Raw genomic sequence first — 16,867 nt, 5'->3', positions numbered from 1 at the left:
AGGGGAGTATTCTGTGTCTGGGTAGGGGGGTTCAGGGAAGGCTTCTAGGAAACACAGTTCCTTTAAGATTAAGTTGTTAACTGCGCATTATAGCTGGTGTCTGTGTGCGGACATGTCAGGAAGCCCAAGCATGGGACACTTGGGTTGTAAGTCGTTTGCTATTTCAGGAGCTTCTGCTGAAAAGCTCCACCTATTCCCAAGGTCATCCACTGAGGTCAGGGCAGAAACGGGCTATGAAATCACAGGCCCTTTCCCTTGGTAAGCGGGCTCTGAGAGCATTCGGATGCACCTCATGGTAGCTGTGGCTTCATAAAAATCAAAGCTGATTGATGGGAGCGGGCTCTCTGCCTTCGTGTGTTTAGTCTGTCTGTGCTTTTAGTACCCCTGTGGCTGTGCTTCCTAATGGAAATGCATTTCTCACTCTCGCCATTACCCAGATATAGATGCTCTCGGATATGAAAGGCCATTTACCTCAAGATCTTTGTCTTGTAAGGCATCCCTAATTCAGGAAGGAAACGAGAAGGAGTGGAGAAGAACCCACCACAAATGTTTTATCAGGTAGTTCAAAGAGAGAGACAGGAATTTAAAGAGCTTAATTTATGTTTGACTTGGGTTTGCAGCTCCACTACCCTGACTCAGTCTAGTTCAAGGAATTCACTTTCTCTTACAAAGGGCTCTAACAGAGAAAAATAAACCACATGCTTCTTTTTGCTGTTGTTCTTATTTTTCTTTAAGGACTTATGATTGACAGCATAATAACATCTTCTATTTATTATAATAGCTCGCTGGGCCCAGGACCCTACTGATATTATCATATCCACTCTGACAAATCCATTGTGAGGTGGGAATTATCCCCATTATACAGGTGTGGAGTCCAGGAATTAAGGCAGCCCACCCAAAGCTATCCAGATGGTAAATGGTGTAGCTGGGACCTGAAAACAAACAGGTCTGATTCCAAAGCTGGGGGCTCTGACTGACACCCAGTGTCTTCCAGACTGGACATAAACATGTATATTAAAACACAATACAAAGATGAACTGGTTGAAGAGAAAGAAAGCCAACTCTCATGGGAACATTCGGAGGTCAGATTCAGAGGTTTCTTTCAAATAATTTGGTTTAATAATAAGCCACAGATAAGTGGCTGGTTCTCTGCTACAAAATCACATTATGTCTGACCAAACTGATCTCCCCATCCAATTATTCCTGAATGTCAAGCTGAAAAAGCAGTTTGTGCTCAAAATTGAGAGTCCCAATACCAATATGGGGCTATCTCTTGGATTTGCTCTGTGACCATGGTGGTGCCACTGACCCTCTCTGAGCTTCTCAGGAGCTGGAGAGGCTGACTTTACATGGGCACCAGGAAAGAGGAAGACTTCTCAGAGAGGCTTCTGAATCATGGGCAGGCAGGATCAGAACAGAAAGGTAGAGCTGACACCTTGGAAAGAAAAGGAAAGTAGCTCTAAACTTCTGCAAGAGCCATGCTGGGGAGTGGGCACACATGCAGTAAGCCTGCTACTTCATTAGGAAGAAGGAGAAAAAAACGTTTTGTATTAAGGAGCTGGCATACAGAAATGGGCCTGAAGCCCTCTGTGAAACCACCCATTAAGACTGAGAGAAGTACAGACTGCCCAGTCCTGGAACCCTCAACACTCACAGCTGCCTCCTGCCCCATGCTCAGCAGTGTTCCCAAATGTCTCATCTCATAGTCAAATTCTCAAAACAAAGCAGACCTTAATTCACTTTAGTAATTAAACAAAAAGTACCTTAAGACTCTTAGAAAAGAGACTAGGGCATGGAAAGATACTGGGAAAGCAAACGAATGCGTGCATGTTCACTCTGCCAAAGCAGCATTTCCTCACTGAACGAGGGTTGGGGGAGGGGGCATTATTCTGGTCACAGCAAGTGTTTTATCTGCAATTGACAAATCCCAAATCCTCCAAGCTTCTGTTTCTCCCTACTTAAGACCTGGGTCACAGTATTTATTTACTTAAGTGATGGAGATGAAGGCAGGCTTAATGCTGGCCACCTGTCAGAGTCACAGTGACCTGCCTCTTAAGGGGATTTCAGCGATCCCCTCACCCCCACCCCCCAACACCAATATCTTTATAAGACAAAAGGGGATTGGAAGAAAATGTAGAGAAAAACATTCACTAATGGAGCTTGAAGGAGATGGTGAGAAGGAAGGTAAAGACTCGGAGGGGAGAGAGATGCTGAGATCCAAAGGTGCCTTTTAAAGCAACATGAAAGAGGACAGCCCCTTCCTATTCTGAGATTAGAAGGGATTTGGCAAAATATGATACCCAAACTGAAAAGTCAGACTCTCTTATCTGCATCTCGCAAATTCCCTTAGGGTTCTTCATATTCTGATGAAGAGAGGTTTACTGCAGTTTCCAAGGAATGCACACAAACACATTTTTTTCTCAGAAACAATGCCCTCGTGCTCTTTAGGGTAAGGAGTCCACAAGACAGGTCCTGCCTGGAGAATCTCAGGGCAGTCCGGGGCACCTTATTTAATAAACACACGTGTACCACTTACGGGATGCCAGGCGGTGATCTCCACATATCAACTCGTATAACAACTTACAACAACTTTATCAGCACCCGCATTTGACAGAGATGGTAAGTACCCAGCCAAAGGCTAGTTCACGGTGGAGCCAGGACGAGCAGGCATGATGGCTCTAGGCTCTGTGTTCTCATCCACTGTGTTGTGCTGACGTGATGCTGTGATAAAGCCCTCGGCAGTTCCAACATGAGGGATAGGCAACGTCCCCAGCTCCACGTCAGTTTTATATCCGCTCTTATGTCTGCTCCACAGGCAGGGTGATGAAAAAGGCAGGAGTCATGGAGTTAGACCGACCTGGTTTGGAACCTTCCGTTTTCCTAGGGAAAGTTATTCAAGTTTTGGAGCCTTAGTTTTCCATCTATGAAGCGGGGCTTATTTAACCTCTCCCAGGGTTCTGTGGGATTAGAAACAACATAGGAGACCTGCTCAGCAGGGTGCCTGCTGATGGGAAGACAGAAAGTGCTCAATCTGTGAGAGCTATTTCGAATGTTTCCTGTGATGAGGCCCAGTGGAGAAAGCGTCAGGCCTCTGGGCGGTCCTTCTGGCCCCTCCGGAGGCAGTTAACGCATATAAAGTGGTGAACCTGGACCAGCAGAAGGAAGCTCTGTCCATGAGCCAGTCTACCCTGGAGGTTCTGCAGACTGGGCTGCTTCCTGCCCCTACACAATGAAAAGCAATTTTTAGTAAGTGCTAAGCTTAATTAGTTGGCATCAGACGTGCTTTCAAGGGCTGTGCATGCACACTTGTCACCATGGTCAGCCACCCGTCTCTGGAAAGCCTGCTTTTCCAGAAGTCTGAGCCTAGCTCCTTGTACGGTATAACTGAATGGAATTTCCATTCAGTCCACGTCTCGCTCCACGTCTCCTAGGGATGGACCTGAAGTCAACACCCTCATCTGCTGCTGTAGCGGGTCGGAGGAGGGTTGTTAATGTCTCACGGTACATCATAGCTGCTATGGTCAGGGACCACCTCTGCCTGGGAAGCTGGGGCACCTGCTCTGCAAGTTCAAAGAGTCCACCACCGGCTCTGGGTGGCATCTGAGACACTTAATAATTATTAACAACTACGATGGCCCAAGGTCATTGCATGTGAGTCTGAGCTGGAATTCTGGCCTAGAGCATTCTTTCTATTCTGCTGGTACTGAAGTCAAGAATTCTTTTCTGGACTCTCACCCAAGAATCGACAATGGGTAGGAAGGAAGGAAGGAAGGAAGGAAGGAAGGAAGGAAGGAAGGAAGGAAGGAAGGAAGGAAGATGTGTGCGAATACAGTCCAATGGGCGCTGGAACGCAGACTTTTGGGATACATTGCAGGTTTGGGATGATTGCTGCTTCTCTTCAATGGCTCTTCCAGAGAAAATAAAAGACACATAATACAGCTTTCCCCATCCCACTGCCTGCTGCCTTCCAGCTGCCACAGGATTTTAGTGGCACAATCATTAAAAAAACCAGTGAGGGGGAGATGATAACTGCTCCTAGGGACAAATGAGACTGTGTAGTGTTTCCTCTGGTACCCACTGGTTTGCCTTCTCACTACCACTCACATGTCCACAATAGAGCCCCCAGCCTCCACTGCATGGTCACTCTGCTCCTTTAGAAATGACAACGGCCCAAGATGAAATCTTCACCCTCTGAAATCTATGGCAAGATAGATGACAGCGTGATGGAAGGAAAGAGTACACTGAGTGCCTTATCGATCTACCTGCCAGCCCGTGAATGGTGGGTAATAAAAAATTATTGAAAATTAGAGACAAATGTCACTTATTCTAATTCTTCTGAAAGAGAGTACTGGTGTTGCATATGAATAAACCTCCCCCCTTCCCCAGGGCTAAATCACTGTCCTCCCCAACAGCCAACTCTCCAAACAGCACGGGTTTAAAAATCTTGCAATTTTATTTGCATATAAAGGCCGCTAGATATAGAATATCACAATAAATTTAAAGAAACAACTGCTTTCCTAAATTTCATTAACAAGATAACATAAAATAGAATAAAGCTCAACAGCATTTACAATGGGAAAACAGAAAGACTATTAGCGACAATATTTTGTGCTAGCGGAGATTGCATCGACACACAGTGCAAAATGGGGGGAGGGAGAGGAAGTAAGAAGACAATTCAAGGTATTTAAATATAAAGGACAACTAAGTCTTATTTTAGTTAGCTTCCATTGCATCCATGTAAGTCTATACACACCTGTAACTGTACCTAGATTTCACTCAAGCTCTTTAAGACCTTGAGTTCTGAGAAAATGTGTCAGCCCCTTTGGACGTCCAATGTCCTGCTATACAGCATCCCTTTGCAGCTGTACAGTCCTTGGCAATATTAAACTCCTAACTTAGTCATAATACACAAAAAATATTTATATATATAAACCCATATTGAAAAGGAGTCTGCACACTCATTTTTTTAACTGCATGAAATACCTGCTCTTGACAGATTCCATTTCCATATTTTTAAAGCTAAAATAATTTAAAAGAAAGAAACAAACAATGAGACCTGGTAGAATCACAATATAGATCTCACTAGCTAAGCCATCCTTTAAATGAGGGCCATTTTCTTCCCTTAACACAACTTTCTCTATTGTGAGAGTGTGAAGGGAAGTCTTTTTCCATGCCTACTTTTGTTGAAAAGATTACTATAAATCCGGGCCACATCTGCAAAAAAAAAAAAGCATTACCAAGAGAACAACAACAAAACATCAAAAACTAAAATAGTTCAAACAAAACTCTTAAAACAGTTGTGCAAATCTGGGTGGTTTTTAAAACACTGCCTACCTGTTTCTTTTTTTCTTTTTCTTCCAGCTTAAAGCATATTAAAATAAGACTTTTATCACCTTTTATAAAGAAAGCTTGGCTGTCCTTTGGCGAACACTAACAATTTACAATGGCGTGGCCTTTAAGAAAACAGAAGTCAGTTTACAAATTCACAACGCTCCTCTGATTTCAAATGGATGCCCCATTAAAAAAAATAATAATAAAGAAGAAGCACAACCTCTAGCATCATTTGTGTTCCAGCAATTTACAAAAAGACACAGGATTTGGAAATAAACAAGTAAGAGAATGTAAGTTTATAATTAGAAAAATGGCAGTTTATAGACCTTCCCTCACATTCCAATTGGGCATTTAGAGCTTCAGGAACCCTGTGGGTTTGGAAGGTCAAATATAATTGGAGGGTTGGTCGGTTGAAAGCTGACTGTACACGTTGAGGCATTGATGTATGTTGTGTAACCGTCGGTCATAATGCCGTAACCTGTGGGGAGAAAGTGTCACGCTTACTGTAATATATACAAATAATAGTGACTCAATGCAGAGCCATCAGGCAAGGAAAAGAAAAAACATGAAGTCTTTGTCAGTGGGTAGTGAGATGAAATTCAATGGAGCCTCACCAGATAGAATAGCTTTCAGAAGCTGCCTCCCAATTTTATTTCTTTAAAGGGAGAAACCTCTACTTCCAAGAAAAGTGATTGTTTTTCCTTATTTAAATACTAGATTTGTCAGAGAAAAGGCTGTAATGTCTTTCCTAGTGAGAAATTAAAAAAAAAAAAGAAAATTTCCTTCGTTTTAAAATATGATTTTCATTTCAAAGTCCTCTGTAAAAGTTAACTATTGAGTTCTAGGGGGACACAAAGAGCAACATCAATGCCTCAGGGACACACACATCCAAACCCCCAACTGGCTTCGGAATGAGTGAAGAAGGAAAGAGGATTGCATTGGGAGTCAGGAGAAATGGATGTGTAGCGTCCTTATCTATGAAATAATCTCTAAACTGCCTCAATGAAAATTAACACTAAGTGATTTTATCTTGCTTGAACTGCGTGGCTTTGACCCTGAGTTCCATTTCACTCAAACGAGTCAGGTAATCAAACGTCCAAGTGATTTGGAGAAAGATCATCATGGGCCACTGCTTCCTACGCTTACCTGGACACTGGATCAAGCTAAAACACTTCCCATATGAAGGATAAATCTCTTGGGACCTATTGGAAGAAAGCTAAGAAAGTTTCTCTGGGTCTTTGGTATGTAGGATCATTTTATAATTTTTAATATCTTGAAATTCTCAGCATGTTTGCAAATTTGCACATTTCCCTGGAGACCTTAGATTTCCCTTATAACCTCTACAATTAAGTTTCTAATTCTATGTCGGTATCAGGCTCTTACGGCATAGAAAAATATGCCCGTGAAAAAATAAGATTACCAGGACTTATAGAAATAACTGATGAGATTTTTTTTTCCCTTTCCTAAAATTTCTCCAAGTAAGCCTACGGAGAGCTTAATGAGGGTCAATGGAAAAATCTCTTAAGAAAAGAAAAGAGGCATTTAAAATGTGCACTGTTTAGTTCTAGGGTCAGAAAGTCTTGTTATCTCTCTCCATCAGGAGGTTAGTATTTGCCCTCTCTCTGCCCTCTTCAGCTGTCTTAAGCGAATAAAATTGAGACAAGTTTATTTGAATATGATCTCCTCCCTTTTAAGCAAGTTTATTATTTTGGGACTTCAGTGGAATTCCCCAATTGTCTGGCTAGTTTAAACTTAATTAATGATTTAGAAAAAAAAAGTTGAAATGTAAACCGATAGGCATGCTGCAGGAATTCAAACCTGAAAACTGCCCCTAGAAATGCTAGTTAGACATGAGCTACCATCCCTCCCTTTCGGAATCCTGCATCAGCCCTCCTTTACAAGGAATACAGCTTCAAGTCAGGGCAGGAAGACATCCACTCACGGGGAGCTACACCCCTGCTTTCCATCCATCCACTCAGCTGCTGCCTGCACTTGGAGAAAGCTTTCTCTGGCCTCAGCAGGATGATTTTCAATATGCTCTTTGTTACCCACCTAACCAGGAAGCCACTGGGTTTGTGGGCTTTGAAAAGCAAACCTGGTTTTTTGTTTTTTTTTTGCTTCATCAGGTACATAGACCTAAACACCTCAACTGCAGATTCATAAACAACTTCAGAAAACAGATGTAAGTGGGAACTGGAGAGAATATGGTGGCTGCCTACATAAATGTCCCTACCGCATACAAATATCTAACTGGGAGAGTCCGGCGGGGCCAGGAAAATCTAAGTCCTGCTGAAAGAGGGCTCTGAGTCTATCCACAGGCCCACTTCCCCCTGGTTTGCAAATAGGGCAACGGCAAAACCTAGAGCCCTCAAGGTTCCTGGGAGACTTTCAGGTTCCGTGAACTTGACTCCAGATTACTTTGAAAGGCAAAAAGCATCAACAGAACCAGTTGCCATGTAGGGAAGATTTAATTATTCTGTTTAACCTCAGCCAGAGCTAATAGTATTGATGATTTCTCAGAAGTCTGAAATGGTTTTCTGAGGTTAGTAAGAAAATGTCTACCTGCAAGTTCCTGCCATGTCTGTTATATATATATATATATATATATATATATATATATATATATATATATATATATATATATATATATATATATATATATATATATATATATATATATATATTTATTTATTTATTTATTTATTTTATTTCATGTCCAAAGTTATTTTTTAAAGAACATCTTGTCTTCCTGGGTCTTTGTGTATATTCCATATGCAACACAATATTTACAGGTAGAAAGAGGCCATAGATGTTATTTAGTCTAATATCCAGGCCATTTTCTTCTGGCTCTCTAAGAGAAAATTTATCTTTTATGACTTCAGGGCTGTTCTATAGCAACGGTTATCAAACATTCCTCATCAGAGCCCTAAGATTCCAGAAGCTGCCTGGGGGGAACGCTGGGTTTTCTGTAAGGTGCGCCCGACCGGGTTCCTATTCCCACCCCACTCTGCTTAAAAGAGAGCAGCTCCATATAAAATATTTATTAGCTTATATGCAGGTGTTTCTCCTAACATTTTATCCGATAAAATGGTTCCACTGGTAAAAAAAAAAAGTTTGAAAACCACAGCTCTTGTTATTCCCAAGGTAGCTAAGGTCCCCAATGTGGAATGAGGTCATGTCCTGAGCTTTCTTCTGGTCTTACCTTCATGAATTCCACCAAACACATGGAGCTTGGGCCGGACTCGCCTCTGGACTGTGTTTAAAAGCTCCACGCAGCCCACTCTTTGAAGCTCCTTTGGAACCCAGTCTCGAAAACCTAAGGGTAAAATGCAATCAATACTCTTAATTTTCCTCCTTCAGGTAAGGTTTCATTTAGACTTTCAGGAAGCCATAACTCACAGAAGGTTTATTACATTATCTGTAATTCTAGCCTCTCCATTAAAGCGCACAATGGCTTTTAAGGAACTTTTCACTCGTCACTTTGTCTTCTTTAGGTTCTTGAAAAAAAAAATTTTTTTTTTTAGTTTCCATTTTTTTTCCTTTCTGTTAATTAACAATTTTTTTTTCTATAAGGGATTTGATTTATTCAGCTATGGGTTTCAAATCTTCTTCATGGGTCCAATGACATTTATTCCTGGCAATCCTATAATATCTCTTTCTCTCTCGATTCAGTTACTTTCCCTTTTTATTATATCTTTCTTCTAGCAGTTTACTTCCCAGATAGTTCAGAGATGAAGGTGTAGGAGGGGCTGCCTGCAAACTGACCAGAAGATGCCTTGCTCTCTTTAGCCGCATCCGCCCGCTCTTACCCCTTGGTGGCTCCTGCTGACCAAAGCTTGGGAACGCCAAGTTCGTCCTCCAGTCTCCCCTCTAGCGATAGGTAACAACGGTGACCTTGGGGGTGGCATGAAGCAAGCTGGGGCTAATTGACTATCTTTATGTAAAAGCCACTTAGTTCTACACTTAATGCAGAAAATCCATAAAAACTGACATCAATTATAGCAAAAGTCAGCTATCTGGATGATTATGGTCTGAAATGAAATCCATACACCTCAGCAGGATGAGGTAGGAAGAAAGCAGGTGGGACGAAAGGCTAAATCATAATCAGTGGCAATCCACTCCATAGCTCCATTAGGTGAGTTCTGCTATTTAGAAATGATCAGGCAGAAAGGGACAGACATGTTTATTCCACTTTGGCGAAACTGCAGAAATGAAGATTTAGCATCTCTGTAAAGACGTGTTACCTGGGGTGTGGAGAGTGGCCAGAGAGTCTGGGAAGAACATCAGCTGAAAGTAGGGGCCCTATAAAAATCCAACCAGGGGTTTTAAAACTTTGTTAACTAGAGGAAAAAGTCCTTCATTCACAGTGATTGGCATATTTCCTCACGGGCATGTTTTTCTTAAGGGGATAACGTATCTCATTTCATATACAATCACCTGAGAAAGCATTTTGCTCATACTGTAATAGTAAAGTCCCGTGGTGTGACGGCTTTCCCTTCTCAGCAGGAGAAAATTCAAGGCCAATCCCCACCCTCACCCCCACCTCCCAATCCAGGATTTTCACAAGCATCCCAATAACTGTACTGACTGAAGGTTCACTTTGACTTTATGAAAACTTTGCCTGACCTTTTATTTTGGCAGTCCTTGATGCAGATCTTACTCTGCTCTGTGCACAGCCACTCTCTGGACTATTCATCTTTACTACAAAGAGACAAACGGTTGCCTCCCTAGTAAGAATTGCTGGGATGTCTGAATTCTTTGGAGGCTAGAAGTAAGGCTTACCGTTATTGCCACTTGCTTTTGTATCAAAATTAATGACTTGATAAGTCTGTGAATCAAATGATCTTTCCAAGTTAAATTCCAAATAATACTCCAGGCATGTAAATGTTTCTATCTGAGGATGTCCAAGTCCTTAACAGTAAACAGGCTAAGAGGAATCATACCTTCAACCAACCAGGCTGCTCAGGGAAAAAAATCGAGTGGGCTGGAATGCTTCGTCTGGGGGATCTCACTGGGTAATTCTGCTGATCAGAATATTTAGCTAGCAATCTGATGATTTAGTTAAGTCTCTAACAATTGCAAAATAGGGAAATTAATTAATTATAACTTGATAAATATTGTTGATAAGTATAATCTTTTAAAACATGGGATGGGGTGGTATGGAGTGGGGAAAAAGCATGGGGATTTATGAGACGCTGGAAAAGTCAGGAGGTGCCGATGTTTTGCAAATCCATACAATCAAATCCATACAATCTCCCTGTCTGCAAAAGAACTGCCCCCTCTCCCACCCCCCCAGCCTCTTGCTTCCTCCTAGCATTAAAATGTGCCACCACTGCTCATGCCCTGGTCCTGCCTTCCGCTGTATTTTTGTGAAAAACACAGCACTTCCCTTGTGAGGGCAGAAAAGCAGCACTATCTATACAGACTAAATTCACATTAGAGGATGCACATTAGTGTTTTTTTTATTTTTCAGGCTGACACAGGAGGAAAGTGTCATGGATAACAACCCCAATCCACAGGAAAAAAAAATATTGTGAAAATCATTGATTTTTGTATTAAGCATTTCCACTCCCCCACCCCCAAATCAAGATGATCAAGAGAACTTGTCTAGTACAATTTAAAATTTTGTTAAGAGGGTATGTGTTTCCCACACACACACACAATTTTTAAAAAATGGGGAGAGAGACAGAGAGAGAGAAAGAAAACTTTCCTTAAAGTGAAACATCTGAATTTCCTAAACACACTTCAGTTTGACAAGGGAGGTCCTGGTATAATAGATACTGAGTAGATGGGGGGTCTTAGGGGGAACATTTGGAAAATGTTCTATGGCTAAGCCAAACTGCTAACAAGCTCATGAATAATTACAAGATAATTATGTAAATCAAATAATCATCTTTTGACACATAACCGCGGTAACTAAAGGTAGCTTTGCAGCACATTGGTAATCTTAACCTGGTTGCAGGCGCAATGTATCTGTAGGATGAGTATCTTTAAGTAACATTCAACCTAAGTCCTTATTTAACGTCTTAGCAAAATAATAATAATAATAATAATAATAATTTCTTGTATAATCAGCACAAATGTTAAACTTTGGAGCTCTCCCAGGTTCCTCTATTATATGGAAGAGGAAAATTAGCTCCTTTGAACAAAAGTGTCCATCATTTCACTGCCATGCAAATGCCCTGTGATTGGGATGCCCCCATCTTCCTTCCATTCCCTACCCCATCCCCCATCCCCTTAGTCCAAAGTGAACACAGTTCTTAAAATAAATTATCAAGCTCAAAGGACTGTGGTGCTCCATACTCATTTGATTTTCCCTGACTTGACTAAATCAAAAAATTTAATTTCAAGAACACCTGTACGCCCAGCAGAACTGCTGAGTTTAATTATCATACTGGGTTTCTTTAAAGACATTGACACTTTTCTTTTTTTACATTCACTTTTTTTTTTTTAGGAAAATGATTATGTTCCAGAAGCATTTATTCATTATGCTTGGAAAAAAACAGGCATCTTGTACAACAAAAGGACAGCCTTTACGTCACTTACCTAGAGGAGGTCCGTGTGTCATGAGAATGTCGATGCCCTCAGGGATGAGGTTCCACTTGTCCAGCAGAGACTGACCTCTGGGTAGGTTAAAGCCCCATCCGTTAAACCACGGGGTCCTTTGGGGGAGATAAGGCACAGGGTATCAGGCCAGCAGAGCCTCGTTTCTGCTCTGCAGTATTTCTCTCTGGCACATCCCCCCACGGTTTGCATTGCTCTCTTTGCTCTTTTTGATGGCTGGCCCTGGCAGCAGGATGCTTTTTTGTTGACTGCTTCAAAACCAACCCATTTGAAAGCACATGTGGCGCCTGCGAATTGTTCAGCTAGAAAGGGGTTCAAGAGCCTTTGCCGTGGAGACTTTCCCAGCAGACTTCTATCAAAATCTTAACAATGCTTCGTCATCCCCCAAACTTCAGTGCTTTCTAAGATGCCCAGCCCAGATCCAAAGCATTTCCACCCTTCCTGGAGGGCCTCAGAGCTGAGAAATATCATCAGTACGCCTTCCTCCTCATCAGTGTGAAACCACTTCACCAGAAAGATTCTTGCTAAAGTCCTGGGAGAAAAGGACAAGTGTTCTGAAAGCAGAAAGCTCTGTACAGGGAGAATACCCTGGACAGAGAAGGTGGAAAAAAAAATATGGGGGCTCTGAAAGATTAAAAGGGGCATAGTGAACAAAAAGCCAGTGTGGAATTTTCCTCCTGTCACCAAAGGGAAGATATCTGGGGACATCCCCGGTCACTCTGGAATCCACTCTCCTGACAGTGAATATAAGCATTACCCCCTCTCAGGAACTTCTAATCCAGGAATGAGGTTCTGAGATTGATGCTATGGCATCTTTGTCCATCCAATGAGCATTTCTAATTGGAGTTGAAAATGTCTCTACTATTTTAATGGGGGAGTGATCTACTATTTATAATAATGGGGGAGTGATCAATTTTCCTCCATAAATACTACCAGCTGAATCATATCAGAACAAAGAAGTTCTCAGTGGTGTCCTATTCCCCAACATCTAGCTATAACCATTATTTTTTTTGAAACCGATTCTTTTGTTCTTTAGGAAAATTCCAATTTGCTTAGGCATACATGTAAAAGACAAGTTGGTCAATTTTCTGGTTTAGCACAACTGTCCCCTTCAACTTAAGCTGCCCCTTCCATGGCTACTGAAAGAGGTAACCATGTGCGCAAGGTGACGTGGTTAGTCGCAGCTAATCAAACAGGGTGCATTCTTATACAAAGACAATCATGGGTCAGACTAATCAGATTATCTAAAAACTCTGAATACAGAAACACTGACCCAGCATTCATTTGGTGATGGACACGAATAGTCTAGGCCAGAGGTGAAAGGATGGCAACTGAAAGCCATGTGACAATCCACATTACAGGTGAGAACCTCAGTTCCCACTGATGTTTCAGAGAAGAGAGAGAAAGTTCCAGATGTAAGAGACTATAGCCCCAGCTAGAAAAAGAGAAACCAAGTAAGCATCTGACTTGGTTCCTAACCATGTTCCAAGTCCCTAAGCCTTCCTCAGGAAGCTTATTTATAACAATGGTAATATAATAACAATAATTATTATTGAAGCTATTATTTATTGACTGTTTATGTCAAAGTACTATTCTAAGCACTTTCCTTGTATTAACACATTTAAACCTCACAGCAAGCTCATGAGGTGGGTGCTATTAACTCCCATTTTACAGATGAGTAAACTGAGGCACAGAGAGGTCAAATAAACACAACTAATGAACTGGATATAAACCCAAGCAGTCTGGGTCCAACACCCATACTCTTAACCACCAGGCAATTCTCATATATTACCTGAATTAACTTACAACTTGCTTGCCCTGGGTGAGCCCCTTCTGTGCTCTTTCAGGTTTGAGTACCTTGTTGCCTGAAGCCAAATGGGTTCTGAACTGGAATAATATATCAACGGCATGGTTCTGAAATCGAGCAATAAGATGGAGGAATGGACACCAGCAGTTGTTGCCTGCTCAGCAATTTCCATTTCTTTTGGTAATGGCACCTGAATTTCCTCTGGGCAACCTTTCCCTCCCCGACTCAGCACGGGTGCTGTGGTAAGCCGGACTCTTCCCTGCTCTGGAATGAAGCATGCATTGCCTCTCCCTGGACAGTGATTGGTCTAGGGATGTACATATGGCCCAAATTAGGCCAATGAGAGTCATCCTCAGAATTTTGCTGGTGCTACAGAAAAAGAAGTCATGGTTTTCTCTCTGGGGCCCTGCGTCTTTGAGAACTATGTAAGCTTGGAATTGCCTGGGAGTTCTCTTAGCCACCATGCAGATAACCTGGGCTTGAAAATCAAATCACCACAAAGAAAGCCAAGCCAAGAAACCAGGATGCCTTGATGACCCTACCCTGTTGAACATAGGAATACAGCGGAGTCTGAAGCCAATCACATTTTCCTTCTGTATACATAAGCCAGAAAAAACCTTTTCTTTTTATTAGCTTGAGTTAGATCCTGTTTCTTGCAGCTGAAAGAATCCTAATGTACACAGTTATTGCATTTAGTGTAGAAATTACTTCCGTACCTATGGTAGGCAATAATCTCCCACCACGAATATTTATGTCTGAATTCTTGGCATCTGTAAATATACTACCTTACATGGCAAAGGGGAGGTAAGGTTGCCATGGAGTTCAGGAGCTCATCAACTGCCCATAAACTAGGGAGATTAGCCTGGATTACGTAGGTGGGCCCAATGTCACCACAAGTTTCCCTGAAAGTGGAGGAGGGAAACACAAGAGGACATTGGCGTGATGCAACAGAAGGACTCAACCTGCTGTTGCCGGCTTTGAAGGTGAAGGAATAAGGACACAAGCCAAAGAATGTGGGCTGCCTCTAGATGCTGGAAAAGATAAGGAAAGACAAGGAATTCTCCCACAGGGCCACCAGAAAGGAATGATGCCCTGCTGACAACTGGACGGTAGCCTAGTGAGACCCATGTCCGACTTCTGACCGACAGATTGTAAGGTAATAAATATGTGTTGTTGTTAAGCCACTGTGGTGATTTGTCACAGTAGCAATGGAACACTGACACAGTACCTAAAATGGCGGAGCTGGCTATAAAAGACAGGGACTGTGATGGGCACTGGCCTCAGCTGGTACACAGCGTATGTGTAATCAACACAGCCCTGCCCCAGCCGTGCTGCCTCAGCCAGCTGGATGCAATGCTTTTGGTTTCCTCCTCACAGTCGGCCGCGGAGGCACCAGGAAGGCATGGGGATAAGGCCAGGTAGATCCTTTCAGAGGTCAATTAGTCCGCTTCCCTCCTCTTGTCTCCTAGGCCTCCCTGCCTTCAGAATCCTAACCATTTTCAGGAGCGTCTAACACGGGGCTTTCCCAGTTTGAGATGCCCATCCTTCCCCTTCATTTTACAATGGCCCTTTCCCAAGATTTGTCTGAAAAGTAAAAAGAAAAAAAAAAAAAGAAGACAAATGCAGGACCCAGTGAAAACTCAGTGAGCATTTTGGCACGAGAGAGAAAAATAAGCAAAAACATCTGTTTTCCAAGATTTTTGAAAACAAGCTTCTGGGCCTATGGTTCCTGACTGAATGGCAAATAAAGAAGGGTTTGAAAGAGTCCCAAGCACACCCAAGTCGCTGGTGCAATGCGGGGCTCTGATTTCACTGCCAGCGTCTGTGTTAGGACTCTGAATCCCCAGGACATCCCGAGGGCTTCTTGAGCCAAAGAAATAAGACTTGATTTTTTTTTTTTGGTCTTTCCAGTTTTCCCTCAAAGAGTTTTCTCTTAGAAACCCACAGCCCTATTCCTCCAGGAAATGCTCAGTTTTATAAGTGCTCTGTAAAAGATTAAGACAGGCCCGTGCTCTACAGATGCCCCAAATTTCATTTGGTTAATGTTAAGCTTGTGACAAAACCCAGAAGTTTCCAAGTTAAGGATAAACTTTAAAAATGCCTGGTTTCTATTGTGATTCAAACCTGTATGTGTATCGGAGCCACAGGTTAAGTTATAAGGGAAGGAACATTCATCAAATCCCTGATACGTTTTCCATAGTAGTTCCGCATAGACTATTACACGTAATTTCTCACGACATTTCTTGGGCTGGGTACTACCAGCTCTATTTTTCAATTAAAAAAAAAAAGCTGAAGATGAGTGTTATCAACTTACTTGCTGATGTTCCCAGGGCTGGTAAGCCCAGCTTTGAGCACAGATCTCCTTGCCCCGAAGCCTATGTGTTTTTTCTTGCTCAATGCTGAACTAAAACCTTCTAGCCCAATTTTAGTTTGGGCCCTCACATTCATAAAGTCAAGACCGGGCCGCTCTCTGCAGTCTCTTAAGTTGTGCTCTGCACAACTCCAGAGGGCGCCGTGGCATTGTGTGGCCGAGGTGGCTCTTAGTCAAAAGGGAGTGTGACTCCCACAATATTGTTATGGGTTTTCTGCAATCATTTATGTTCCTGTAGATCTTCTAGGTAAAGCCTTTTCCACAAGACAGTGGCCAGGCGATGGGAAAAGCAGCCCAGGGGTATGTTCCAGCCTGAAATCAGTGGGGTATACAGAAGTTCGGAGACCCATGTGCTGATTCTCATTCTGGCATCAATTCACTAACTCAGATGGACCTTAGATAGGAAGACCCTCCCCCTCAGTGGGCCAGTTTCCACATCTAAGAAATGAATGAGTGGATGGGTTCGGTTGCTGGATTTCAGGATTGTTTTTAGGCTGCAGAAATCGTATGCAGAAGGCGCTCTTGCCAGGTGGGGCTGGGAAGAGGGGCTCTGAACCTGCTCACTCACTCAGCCCCCTTCTCCTTTCGGACCGCCGCCTCTGAGCACAGCTGGCAAAACCTGATGCGTGATGCTCTTTCTAGCATCGAGAAAGCCTAACCTTCTAGAATTCTGTGCAGACTATCAACGTGAATTGCTTTCAGTGAATTCCCGAAATTGCCTATAAGGGGCTACATCCAGGGTGGGAGAAATAACTACACAGGGCAGAGACAGACTGTGTCAGCATTAATGAATA

At 42.5% G+C, this 16,867-nt stretch overlaps 1 protein-coding gene across 9 annotated transcripts in view; it reads right to left on the bottom strand.

The window, feature by feature from the left end:
- Positions 1-484: 484 nt before the first annotated feature.
- The window catches only part of MPPED2 (metallophosphoesterase domain containing 2), a 187,466-nt gene continuing 171,083 nt past the window's right edge, over positions 485-16,867 (bottom strand). For 7 of the 9 annotated variants that reach the window (XM_019650701.1, XM_019650705.1, XM_019650704.1 and 4 more), the window contains exons 5-7: positions 11,878-11,993; positions 8,534-8,647; positions 485-3,222 (exon numbers count right to left, since the gene is read on the bottom strand). In XM_019650701.1, the coding sequence (XP_019506246.1) occupies positions 3,041-3,222; positions 8,534-8,647; positions 11,878-11,993 (412 nt within the window). In that variant the 3' untranslated portion in view covers positions 485-3,040. Of the gene's footprint in view, positions 3,223-4,434; positions 5,810-8,533; positions 8,648-11,877; positions 11,994-16,867 lie in introns of those variants that run through there. The other 2 variants (XR_002124892.1, XM_019650708.1) reach the window with 2 other exon arrangements.

This window comes from Hipposideros armiger, unplaced genomic scaffold (assembly GCF_001890085.2).
Source record: "Hipposideros armiger isolate ML-2016 unplaced genomic scaffold, ASM189008v1 scaffold_145, whole genome shotgun sequence".
NCBI lineage: Eukaryota > Metazoa > Chordata > Mammalia > Chiroptera > Hipposideridae > Hipposideros > Hipposideros armiger.
The sequence above is the reverse complement of the archived record's forward strand: the minus strand, read 5'-3'. Positions and strand labels throughout refer to the sequence as shown.